This window comes from Oryzias latipes, chromosome 15 (genome assembly GCF_053564925.1).
Source record: "Oryzias latipes strain Hd-rR chromosome 15, Olatipes_Hd-rR_3.1".
In the NCBI taxonomy this organism is placed as follows: domain Eukaryota; kingdom Metazoa; phylum Chordata; class Actinopteri; order Beloniformes; family Adrianichthyidae; genus Oryzias; species Oryzias latipes.
Genome location: NC_136251.1, coordinates 10,835,549 through 10,849,258, shown reverse-complemented (window position 1 = coordinate 10,849,258; position 13,710 = coordinate 10,835,549). Strand labels below are relative to the sequence as shown.

At 38.1% G+C, this 13,710-nt stretch overlaps 1 protein-coding gene across 6 annotated transcripts in view; it reads left to right on the top strand.

The window, feature by feature from the left end:
* smap1 (small ArfGAP 1) overlaps positions 1-13,408 on the top strand; it is a 104,032-nt gene extending 90,624 nt beyond the window's left edge. For 4 of the 6 annotated variants that reach the window (XM_020701498.3, XM_078931712.1, XM_078931713.1 and 1 more), the window contains 3 exons: positions 4,151-4,328; positions 6,136-6,350; positions 9,197-13,408. In XM_020701498.3, coding sequence (XP_020557157.1) covers positions 4,151-4,328; positions 6,136-6,350; positions 9,197-9,334 — 531 coding nt within the window. In that variant the 3' untranslated portion in view covers positions 9,335-13,408. The remainder of the gene's footprint in view (positions 1-4,150; positions 4,329-6,135; positions 6,351-9,196) is intronic. The other 2 variants (XM_078931714.1, XM_020701497.3) reach the window with 1 other exon arrangement.
* The last annotated feature ends 302 nt before the right edge of the window (positions 13,409-13,710 follow it).

Genomic DNA, 13,710 nt, shown 5'->3' with positions numbered 1-13,710 from the left:
TTCACTGTTTTTCATCATCTTGGACAATTGTATTGGTGGGGGGAGGGTTGTCTAGCCAATTAAATGAAATAAACTATCATTCTAGACAAACATTGCGGTTTATTCATATAGAGCCAATTTAGACACAAGGTTATCTCAAGGTGTCATACAGAAAGAGTCAGACGGAACCAGAGATTCAGTTCAATCCATTTAATCTCAGTCTAAATCCTTATAACTACATTTAAACTAAGTTTAGTTTCCTATAGACCTGAACTGTTATTTGAAATCTATTTAAACGATCACAAGAAAATATGAATTGCCTATGAAATGAAACGTGGTGGATTTCCACACATTTTCACCCCCCCCCCCCCCCCCCCCCCCCCCCCCACGTGTCCTTCTTCCTGCAGTCAAAGGAAGTGAGCAGAGATACAGACAGGAGCAGAGCTGCCTGCTAAGCAGCTCAGGACTCACTGAGTGATGTGTGTGTGTGCGCTTGTTCAGCACTATATTTGTGGCATTAAAAACTGGTGTGTGTGTTCACTGCAGTTTATCAGATTTTTTTAGGAGGTTCCATGCCTTTCAAAACCCACCTGTGCAGAGTTCCAGGTGGGTGTCGCCCCCTTTTAAAACATAAGCAATTACACATAATAGAAGCGCGTAAAAAGGAAAATGTGTGAGTCAGATGCTGTGTCTGCCACAGCAGCAGCCTAATTGATGTCATCTGTCTCACTTACCTTGATGCAGCTTGCTTCCTCTTTTTTTTGTCTTACTTTCATCCCCTTTGTTCATCTGTGTTGTCTCTGCTCCTTCTTCTTGTTTCCTGTCTGCTTTCATCTCCAACCTGTGCGTTATGTGTCTCTTATGCAGACCTGACTTTAAATGGGAAGTCACAGATGTCAAATCTAACTCATAATAATAAACTTGTGAATAAACCCAGAAAAAATAGTACTAAAATCTCTCCTACGCTGACATCTGGATGAACCGAATGTCATTCTTTGGTAGTGTGGTTTTAGTCTCTGCAGACTGAGGTTAGTGGCTTCATTAGGGAAAAAGTTAGTCCGTAACGACTGTGCTAAACAAGAAAAATAGGTTATCAAGTAAAGCTGCAATGCAAATGACGTATCTTCAGATCTATGTGTACAATTTCTCACAAAATCAACCAATCAGAAATATAGAAATAAATACACTCCTTCTAGCTTTAGGCTCTTTTTAACAAATATGCAAAGAAGTGCTTTTTTAATGAAAGCTGAAATAAATCAAAGAACTTCAAAGTCAATAAATTAATGAGTATATATGTTTAACAGTGGGTGGTATACGTTAATTATGGCTGTTAATTGTAAAACAAGATACAGAGTCAGTTCATAAACAGCTTTATGTTAATGTTTGTGGGACTGTTTTACATATTAGCACAGAGAAAAAGCACATTATTTTATTGTTGATGTGTGCTGGGTTCAGGTTTTTTTTTAAAGGTTTCCTGCTGGTTAAAAACTGGGACCCAGTGTAGTTGGTAGTTAATGTCCATTAGTTAACATCATGAAAACAGCCTGAACCCTAAAAAATCTGAAAAGTTTTAACAAATACTCAAACTGCTTGTTCTTCTCTTGGGAATTTTTGAAAATGGCTTTGTTAGATTTCTGTTTGTGGACTTATCTCTGCTAATATTCTTATTTTCATGCTTTTTATCTCAAATGCGGTTTAGATGTGGCAGCAGTTCTTAAGCAATCAGCGCCCCCAGACTTGGTTTTTGATGTTTTCTAATCTGACATAAGAGGTGGTTGTGCTGTTAAAATTAAAGATGTATTCCTTTTTCAAACGGCTACCAGGACTGTTTCCTCTTTTTCTTCTTCTTTTTTTTCATGTATTTGTTTGGTTTAAAGGGTACATAACATCTTGTGTTGTTGGTGCTTAAGGCTATCATCAGGGCTTCAGAGTAATGTTAATGAATTTGTTTAGCTCCTTTTCTTAGACTGCAGGTTTACCTTCTACACACAGCATCAGATTGTTGGGATGAGAAGACTTACTCCTGATAAACATCCCACTTGAAAATTCCTTCCTCTGAAAAAGGAACATTTCATGGAGGTACACTGGTTGAGAGGGAACAAAAAAAGTCCATAAGCAAAAAAATGGCAGAAATAATTGGATGTACAAAGGTCTCACAGCTATAGTTTTAAGTTAAATAAAGCTTGACACGCCCGTTACCAATATTTTCAGGAACTTCAATAATTCTACTACTTCTGAAAAGATAACCATGGCTCCTGATGTCCCACCTCAAGTTTAGTGCAGAGTTTTCTTACTTTTTCAGCAGAAAACATAAGAATGACAACAGAATATTCCATGAGCATAATTAGCCAAGTCTATCTGAAAGTAAAAATGTCAGCTTCTACTGTCATCTGTGTGAAGCTACGTACACACCAGGCATTTGACGCGAGTTCAAGAATGTGCTAAATGCACGTTAAGCCCATGGTGTTGAATAGAATAGAATAGAATAGAATAGAATAGAATAGAATAGAATAGATTAGATTAGATTAGATTAGATTAGATTAGAATAGAATAGAATAGAATAGAATAGAATAGAATAGAATAGAATAGAATAGAATAGAATAGAATAGAATAGAATAGAATAGAATAGAATAGAATAGAAGCATTACTAATCCCGAAGAAAATTCACAACCAACCAGCTCCTTGACTTCAAAACCACACAAGCACTTTCAAAAAATACAATAAAAGGCAAGGCAAGACAAGTTTATTTGTATAGCACAATTCATACACAAAGTAATTCAAAGTGCTTCACAAAACAGGAAAATACATCAAAATCACAATACATAACAAAATGCAAAGACTAAGAACATACATAATCATTATAAAAAGAAACAAACAGATAAAACTATTAAAACCTTCAAAGACTAAAGTGTTAATTAAAAATATAATTTTACAGTACATTACAATACAATCAATCTATACATTATATAGTCCAAAAAAACAACAACAGTACAATAAAACCATAAAACATCACGCTAGACAAGCACAAACACTGGGTAATATGGGTAATATTACTCCAGGAAAGCTAGAATTCAAGCTGGACACAAACCACAAATATTTATTTCTTCTTAATGATCAATTTACAAACAGTTGGCACTTTTGTGAATTAAAAGGGACGCCATACATACGTCACTACCAAAATCAGAGTCCCTTATTTGTCAAAGTTTGACCTGGTTTAACTTGGCAACATGCAATTAACATGCATTTAATGGCCAGACGTTTTGTTCGACAATTCCCAAAACGGTCATAAAAATTGTGGAGCTACGCGTGAATATGAGAGTTTTGATTGCAGAAGCCTGAAACGCGTGTTTACGTGCCTTTACATAGACTTTTCATTGGAAGATGCTGCTTGAACACACGTTGCCAAGGGCGGTGTGTACGTAGCTTAAGAATCAACCAGTTTATTGAAAGAGTATTTTCAGCTGCTTTCAAAAATACTTTCCTGTTAGGGTTCTTTTTTTCCCGTTGAACCCCTTCTGAAAAAAGAAGAAGCCTGGATCCTTAGAAAACAATTGCAGACTCTTATTTAAACTTTCTTTTTTTGGTGGAAACTGCATGAACTGCTTTTCTAAAACAAACTTTAGTCAAACTTAAGTCAACACTAATGCACTAAGACAGCACTTTTTAAGTGCTAAGCAACATCAATGTCAATACAGACTCAGGAAAAAATAGGAGTTTTAGTGATGCTTTACTTGTTTGCAGCCACACTGACAAACATAAAACACATTTGGGTCACATCTTATCCTGATGACACTTTGCTTCATGTAGCTCTGTCAACAAACCGCCATTGTCCATTAGACTTCTGCTGGTGAACTCGGCCTATTCAGTTAAACAAGGACTTGCTGCTGATACAAGGAGGAAAGGGTTATGATAACCAAAATGATTTGTAAAGTAACAAAGACCACAAATACCATAAGTTGCAAACCTTAGCTAAATATAACTAAATCAGCTGTTCATTATTTCATTCACACAGATGTTAAGGAACATTTTTTGTCCAGTATTTTTAAGTCTTTTCACAGGTTGGAAAATCTCTACCCGTCTTGACTTCTGTCAAGTTATTGTTTGAGTTGGAGCATTTGTTTAGATATTTGTTGGCTAACTTTCTCCTCCCTCCTCTTTCTGTGTCTGACAGTCTAGTTCCAGTCCTGCTCCTCAGCAGGTGGACTCCTCCAGCTCCTCCTCTGCCTCCACCAGCACAAAGGTGATGGAGAAGAAGCTTTTATCAAAAGACTCCATCCTGTCTCTTTACGCCAGCAGCTCCGTGGGCATTCAGCCACAACAGAGCCAGCAGCAGCCTGCAGAAGGACCAGGTATCACCACTAGCTTCTGTCGAATACCAGTTTTATGTGACTCTGAGGCTTTTCCCCTTACAACAAAATGTTTCCTGAATAATTTTAGCAATTCTTGACTCATGTTAGGTCAAATGAGTCTTCACCTGATGCTACAGCACCTGTTGGTCAGACATAGCAGACTCTCATAGAGTATGTCTCCATGTCCACAGACATACGATGCTATGTATCTTTTACACAGTATGAGACAAAGTAGGACAAACCTGCTGGAAACTGTATAATTAGTCGGAGTTTCCCATCAGAATTCTTTGTTTCTGCTCAAACTGCTGATCTGGAAGTAATGGCTTAACATGCAGATGGAGATTGGTTATGCGACAAATCAAGTTGATTTTATTTTTTTGCCTCCTTATGCTATTTTTGAAATCCTTTAACCTTAGAGCTTCAGCTCCAGTGTTTACATCTTTCAGCTACAGTAACTCCTCAACCATTTGCGCAATAAACGTACCGGTAATTCCAGAGGAATCTGAAGCGGCGGAAAGCAGCCTTCTGCTGATATGCAACACTTTACAGCAGTGAAGTTTTGATGCAATCGACACGAATCTGCTTATTCTGTCATGGAGAAAAGCAGCTTTGCGGCCTTATGCAACATGTAACATTTTGGAACTCTCCCAGTAAGGTAGTTGTAGTGCTCAAGATTTGAATCACCAATCAAATTAAATCACCACCCCTCCATCCCAATAGTGTTTTGACCTCCAAAATAAAATACAATGATCAGCTTGATTTTAACTCCCTCTTTGTAAAGTTGTCATCAACTTAAAGACTGAAGTTATGTTTGAATGAATAACTGCTGGACTTGCTTCAGTGATGAGCGACCTGCTGATTGCTGAATGACCAGACACACTGGACACTGGGGGCTGTGGTGCTGTGTCTGCTGCTGTAAACAGAATTAGAGATTCCATGTTAAAAAGCCCAATTTTATACCTTTCTGGTTTCTGAAACTTTTTCATGTAATTTTTTAAACTATTAATCATAGGGAGATGTTGTCCTGCCCACTTGTCCTTGTGCCCAGTGTGTGCCCTTCCCACTCCACAGATGATCCATTCAGTGCGTTTGGTGTGGACCTTCAGTAAACTTGTGATACCACAGATATCCCTGTGTATTTGAAATTTGATTTCAGAAGTCTTGTATTTATTTGAAAATGTTGAAATGATGTTGGCTCGCCGTACCTCTCTGGTGTCCTCTGTCTGTACACTCATGCACGGGTCTGAGGCTGGTCAACTGCTGCAAGTACTAAGGTCCAAATGGAAGCTCAGCAGGGATCATACTTTCTCAGCTGTTGCACTAAAACTCTCAAACACTTTGTCACGTGTTTGACTAGCAACTTCATTGCCTAAAAAGCCCACTTTTATTCTGACCTTCAACCAAACACAAGACTCTACTCTGCATTACTTGTATCGTTTTATTTTTTCCTTATGTACTTTAATATACAAGCGATCTGGTGTGTTGATAATGTACATCTTGTTCAGAACTTTATGTGTTCTGTGTTCAAGTGCTTTATAAATAAAGTTGTGTGGGAACCTTAAGTGTCTGTGTTACAAAAGCTCAGTTAGAGAAAAAACGCCCATCAGAAACAGAGCAAATGTCATTGCCATTAAGATTTATTGGAAGGGAACATTTATAAGACATAGTAAACAGGACACCAAGCCTCAGCTTGTGGAATTCTATTGGATTTTTAGTGTTGGAATCAAATGCGTTGTCATAACTTCATCTGTCTTTGTGGTGTTTAAAGAAACCCTTAATAATGCTTTTTTTTTTTACTTTTATTTAGCAGGTGCATATGTGGGCCAGCCTCAGATGCAGTTTGCCCCGCAGTGCTTTGGCCCCTCTACGACTGCAGGAGCTCCTCCTACTGCCATGATGTCTGCTATGACGCTGATCAATGGGGGCTACATGGGTCTGCAGCAGCAGCAGGGTGGGCCCCCAGCTAACCAAGGACCAAACATGTACAACCTGCAGCAGGGTCAGCAGTGGAGCATGAGCATGGTAACACACTTCTGACTTGATTTTTCTCCTACATACAGTCAGGACCATAAATATTTGGACATAGACACATTCTTTCTGTATATTCTGTATATTACTTTAATGGCATCTGAGTTGTTTTATTTAAAATTCACTGTGGTAATGTACAGAAACTAAATTAGAAAGAATGTGTCTCTGTCCAAATATTTATGGTGGAGTTTCACCCTTAATGTATCATTGAAATCAGATTACTGCAACAATATTTTAGTTTTTGTGTGTAATTTATTGTAGAGCTCATTCATCAAACAGGTTTTGTTTTGAAGTGTGAATTTTTCTGACCACATCAGAAAATATTAGATCTGTGTAGTTTATGAGGTATTTTTTTAAAGTAGAAAGCGTACAGTTAGAAATAAATCCTTATCACCATGGCAACGGGAGGTGATCCTGAATAAGTGGCAGAAAAGTAGCCGCTAAATTCATGCAAGTCTGTCCAAAGATGCTCACAACTTTCAAAAGTAGCATGATTCTAAAATAACCACGTTGGTGACACCACGGTGCCAGTCATGTGGAGATCAGGTCTTGTGAGCTTAATAAAGCCTAATAGAGCCTAAAATTGCTTTGTCATTTTTTTGTCATCCAGGCACTAAGGGGTTGTTGGATGTTAAGGGATGATGCAAAGGGTGAGGTGCCAGCTCCCCTTTGGTGGGAGTAACGGTAGCTCTTTTACACACACTGCTGTGTAGTGATTACTAAGCCTTTTAAAGTTAACAGTTCATGGTAAAAAACAGTGTAGCAATAAAGTAAATAAAAGAAAAGATTAGTTCAGAAATTTTAATGAGCAGTATAGGTAAAAAAAAATCTAAATATGTAAAGAGTCATGAAAACATACATAAAGAATACACACTATTCTAAAAAGCTACAGGGAAGAGAATGCAGCAAGCTGCAGAAAATTCCCACAAACAAAGCCTTGTGTCTGCTCAAAGCTGGTAGTCTTCCAGTGTTTGTGGTAAACCAATGACCACTCTGCATTCAAAACAGAAAAAATAAATACAAATAATTTTGCCCCCCCCCCCCCCCCCTCCAAAAAAAGCAATTTAGTTGCAGTAAAGATTTAATTGTTAAATTTATATTTTATGTTGCTGCTGTATGCATTTTATTGGGTAAAAAAAACAGTTTCTTAATTTTTTTTGTCAGGATAACTGACAAAAAAACGTGTGTTATGCTCCTGATAACACACATGTGATACTTACACTTTATGTCATCATTTCTGTTGCATTTCTTTTAACATCTGCTTTAGTCAAATACACCTTTTTGAAGCTAAATTTAAACAGGAATATCAGAAATGGAAGAAATGTAGGTAGTGGTATTTACTTTGGGATCTCAAATACCAGTTTAAAATTCAAGCTGATGTATATGATATGTTAAATTTATACAATTCTGTGTCGATATTTTTGGTGACAAAGACAGGCATCTACAAAGCAGCCCATTACTTTCACTTGATGTGTTGCACTAATGTTGCTGAATGTCGAATATTTTGACTATACAAGAGAACTGGACTGACATCCTCCACAGAAAATGACTTGCTTCTTCTTCCAACAAAATGAAGTCAATTGGGTCACCATTTTTTTAACGATGCGGACGTCGCCATGTTGGAGCCAGATGTCGTCAGTAAGCAGTGGTTGGTCTGAGTTGATCTGACTCAACGTTGCCATGACAACCACTCTGCCCATTCAGGAGTGAGCGTGTTGGAAGTCCACACTTATAGCACTAGAAAGTCTCGGGAGAATCTGTAAAACATTTTGATTGTTGGATGTGAGACCACATACTTTTATTGAGGCATCTGATTTGTTAGTTTATAACTAGAATACTTTCAATAACAAAAAAAAAATTTCATTAAAAAAAAGAGGTTTAGCAAAAAGATGTTAAAAAATGTATAAGAGCCAGAATGATTAAACAAATAGATGACTGAGTAATAACTTTTTAATTTTCAATAGAAGTCTATGGGATTTTGGCTTCTTGGAACCAGCAGTTACTTCCTGTTTGGAATGGGAGGGGTCACTCAGTCCAGTTCTCTTACAGTCAATAGTTGAACATAGTCATACATACATTGATTTTAAAAAATGTGTTACATTTATATAAATTGGCAAGTCTGAAAAGGATGAGAAGGTTGGAAACAAAAACGAGACATTGCTGTGTGCATAAGAGCCAGTAACTGATGCGATTATGTCTCTGGTTGAGATGAACATGAAGAATGGAAAGAAAATGGAAGGTGAAGGAAGCTGGGGGTGTGCATGGAGAAAATGAGAGGTGGGGTCAAACAGAGAAGAAAGTGAGGCAATTTAGAAACTGTTATGACCAGAGACAAAGAAAATGTGGAGCATTAAGGTGTATGACAATGACAAAAATGTCAGTGTCAATAATAACCTATGACAATAATGTTTATGTATAGATTAAATGGTTACTCTAAATTGTCCCTGGGTGTACATTTGTGAGTGTGTGTAGGACTGATTGTGACAGACTGGTGACCTATTCAGAATGTACAACGCCTTCAGCCAACAGTAGCCAGTGCAACCTGTGACCCCACAAGGGATATAGTGGGTAAAGAAGATGGATGGATGGATGGATGTTCATTAATGATTGGAAAACAAAAAAAATTAAAAGAAGATAAAGAATGACACACATACAGTACAGACCAAATGTATGGACACACCTTCTCATTCAAATGAATGGGAAGGTGTGTCCAAACTTTTGGTCTGTACTGGATAAGTACGTACACACATGCAAGCAAAATGATAAATAGACATACCTTTGTCATGACTTTGATTCTCTCTGTGCTCTTCTCCCTTTTCATTCTTTCCTGGTTGACCCAGCAGGCGTCAGGTGTGGCAGTGAGCAGTGCAGGACCCCCAGCAGCCACTTCAAACCAGTCAGGCACCTCAACAGCCGGGACCACGGCAAGTTTGGCACCAGCAGCGGGCCAGACCCTCAGCAATCAGCTGTGGAAATGAGGACGTCGCGAAGACGAGGTGATGCCCGCAACCGAGAGCAGAGAACGCGATACAGTGACAGCCCCTCTGTCCCAGAACCAACTCGCCTTTACTGTGGTTCCTTAAGCGGACCAGGAGGACATTATAATGAACAGAGTGAGGAAACACATTCCTGCTGTCTCCTGTCTTTGTTTTACGTTTGTCCTCCTTCTTTGTAGTTGTCAGAAAAAATGCAAAAGTGATGAAGGGTGTTGGGTCAACAGCTCCAAGTTGTTGTGGTGTGTTAACATTAGCTTTTGTGGTAACTAAAATGGACAATTAGTGAGTAGTGCTTCATTATCAAGAGTAGTTATGGATATTTTGTGGTTGGTCTGTGCTACCCCACCCTCAGCTTTCTCTACAGCGTGTATTGTAGCCCCCCCCACCTCTGCAGATTGTCTGATCATTGTGGGGTTCCTGTGAAAATGGAGGGGCCTCCCAAGTTTTAGACTTAAAGAAAAAAAAGGTAAACTCATGCGACTTTCTGTTTAAAAAAAAAGAGGAAAAGATAGATAAGGATTTCTGTCAAAACAGATCTAATATGAATTTAAATCTGCTCAAACTGTAATGTTATTGCATGTTTTTCCTGGAAAAGGACAGATTCAAGCCGAATGACACTTCTGTACTTCTATTTCAGCTGCTGAAACATTGTGGTGAGGTAAAGAAGCGGTTTCCAATTACAAGACTCATAATACTCTGGGGTAGTAACTACAAAAAAAGATGCTTTACACCATTTAGATGAGTAAAAGTTCTACACAGGTGGAACAAACTCTCTTAAAAATAGGTAGAAAACAAAAATCAAAAGTTTAACTGGTTACACCTCTCCAGCTGTTAATGTCGATGCAGATCTTTGCCTGTCATGATCTTTGTTAATTGCATTCAAAGCCAGACATTCATGTGAAGCTCGTTGGTCATCAGGGAGGCTCCTGAAACACTCAGCGGAACTTCACATTATACAAAGTCAAGAAAAACATTTACAGTGTTTTACTCCTATTTAGAAAACTGTAAGAATGTAGTACTAATGTACTAATCCTGTACACTTTAAGGCAATAGTGACCTTTCCTAGGTATAACTCAAATCATCCTTTAGAAAAACATCTTAAGGTATGACACTCATCTGTCTTTGCATTGTAAAAATGTCAAGGTGTACATAATGTATGCTTTATTCACGTACTTTATAGTAAATGATTAGTATTGTACAAACTACGTAGACAACTAAAGGCAGTTGACTTGAAGACGAGGTAAAAATTAAACGATTAAATCAAAAGGATCAGATTTTTATCTAAACTTAGCAAAGAAAATCCTTCTCTGTTAAAATTGCTATTAAGTGTTAAGAAATGATCAACTTTTACTTCTGCCAAAAAATAACAATTGAGATCCTCTCCTCAGAGATAAGATCTTAAGAAAGCTCACTAACCAAGCAAAATGACCATTTCACTTATGAACCTACCTGACAACATCTTTTGTGAAAACAAAGCGTTTCTATAGTATTTTTCCTCTTCACCCATTTTCTGCAGTTACTCCATCTTTGCTAGAATTCTGACAACATCAAAGCATTCAGCCGCATTCTGAGAATAACTCCACCTCGCTGTCAGCAAGACATGCTTTTGTACAATAAAAATCCTGTTAACCTTAAGAAAAAAAAGTTCATTTCTCAGGAAAACTTTAAAATAATTTGTGTTATCTTTGATAGGTTACTAAATATATGCATCTGTTTTTTTTCTTTGTTTTTTGTTTTAAACAGCAGGACCGTCTGTGTATTTCTACTCTCTAAGGTGCTGGACTCTGTCCTCTGTCTATGTCAGTCAAAGCATCACTCTGTCATGAAGTCTAAGATCAATATTAAGACAAATTTCACCCAAAACCTGAAGTGTTCTGCAAGCAGAGAGAGGAGCTGAATATGTGAGGTGGTTCTGTCTGTGTTAAGGAATAGAAAATGACACCAGTTTACTTGTTTTTTTTATGGTGGTGATCATTGGATCTCAGGATGATGCAATGCCTGCAATACTAAATACATCACCATATGGCAATTCTGCTATAACTGATAAATTGTTGTAGGACGATCCCTGTTGAACACCACTGATCAAAAAAAAAACATAAAGTGGTTGTAAATGTGAAGCATCACTGACATCTGTCAGTGTCCTGCTGGGCCTAGCCTGGTTTCCAACTGAACCTAGTTTTGTTGAGACAAAATTCCAATAAGAGGACTTTGAATTCAATTCCTGGAAAACTTAAACAAAATGATTTATGCATAGATAACAGAGAACAGGAAAACACAACTGTCAAGAGCTGGAAAGTCTAAGTCAATATAGGAAAAGGGAATAGAAAGATCACAGGGGTTCTGTGTGTGAAGCGTCTGCTTGTGAAAAAGAGAGAGCCCTTAAAATGGTTGTTTTTTTTTAGCTCCTCGCTTTTGTGTCACAGAAACTGTTCGCATGGGAATAAATTCCGGTGCAGGCGTCATAGACCGTTTAATTTTGTCTCTGAGAGCCAAAACACTGAGAGAAATATTTGATATTTATGCAACCTGTGAAAAGAAATTCCTCCTGACATGGACAGAAAGACCCAAATGTCTTCAGGTAAATAGAAGCTGTGGTTTTTCCAGGTATCTTTGTCTTTTGTTTGCCCACTTTTTTGTAATGCTGTGTCTGTAACTAAAGGATATTTTTAAGCTCAGTGAGATACATTGGAAAATTTGTTTGGAAATGTTCTATTTACAAATGTATTTACTAATTATGTCTTTAAGCCTTTCTTTATTAAAGATAAACTGAAAGAAAAAAAAGTCAAAAAGAAGGTCAAAACAGGGTAATGGCATCTCAGCAAAGTCGACTTTGAAACGTATCAAGATTTCTAAATTGGTTTGATTAAAGTCCACTCCAATCATCTTTTGATCTATTGTTAAAGCGTTCCCAGTGGTCTTTTTTTATGGTTATGCTGTTTTCAGCCAAAATCAAAGAACCTGTGTCGTTTTCTAGGACATCGTTTCTTCAGAGCGGCAAGAGTTCCCTAGAAACTCACCTGTGCGTTGTGGGTGGGATTGTTGAGCAAGCCCGCCCCCTTTTCCCTCCCCACTGCTGAGAGCTTGGAGCAGGGATTGTATTTTCTGTCACAAACAACGTCTTTCAAACTGCCATTTTCATCTGCTCCTGATTCATGATTTGCATAGAGAAATATTTAGAAATACAAATTTGAGCCTTTGTGTTATCTTTATGTTCATCTTTATCCATCCTTTCCTAATAAGTTTCTGTATAATTTTAATCCAGAAAAACGCCACAAGAACATGTTAAAAAAAACTAAATCACAATTTTCATTGGAGTGGGTCTTTAATGTCATCCCAAAGAGCCATGCTGTAAGCAAAGAAATATAATCAGAGCACCTTATTATCATAACTTTAAGCTTGAGCTGTGCATATTTTATCATGTTCAGTTATCAACAAATGGAAACAATTTTTTCCTCGCCGTACAGTCCAGAGTCGCCCACAACTCCCAACGTCTAGTTTTCCGTTGGTCAGCTGCCTGCGGCTGTTTTCTAGTGACTCATTCGACTCTGACAGCCATTTCCCCAAAATCGGATTTAAACCATAAAGTTCTTCACCGCCAGCGTACCAGGAATCACAGCAGCTGGTTGTCTCTCACTTTGTGGTTTTGCCTTTCAGGTTTTGTCAGGAAGCAGCTCAGATGACAAAACCTTTGGTCTGACTCCAGCTGTTTGCACCTTTGTCTTAACAAGTTTCCTCCTCAACTATTTCCTCCCCGTGCTGTAAAGGAATCTGTAACGTTCGGCTTTCCGCCATGTGTTGTGCTGTTTGTTGTGTGTGTACTACAAGAGAAGCACAGTTAGCTTCCTGGGTTTCCCAGCAGAAGCTGCCAGGACTTCAGGAAAAAAACAACCTAGTATGAAGGTCATGAGAGTGTCTCCTGTTAAGTCCCGAAAAAGATCTCAGATGCAGAGACTCGTTCATCGAACAGGCAATAACTGAAACCCACTCTGCTGTTTCTGAGAGACAAAAGCACAACAATGTTTTTCAGAGGAGATCAATAAACACACGTCAAATCAATCTGTCTGTTGTCGTCTCTATTAGTCTAATTGCATTGGTCCGGCTGTGTTTCCAGAGCAGAGTCTCTGTTATTGTCTGCCAAGAAAAAAAATACCAAACAAATGTTGAAAACTCATCTGCACATCCAGTTGAGCAGAAGTTAGAACCACGTGCAACAAAAAGTTCATCAGACTAGAAAAGAAACGTCAGACTTTTACCCCAAGCAATCCATACATTTGCAGCAATATCCCATTCTGCTTGACTGAATGCATCTATCCATCTATATATTTTGATATTTAACCCCACACACGTTTGCTTGTCCC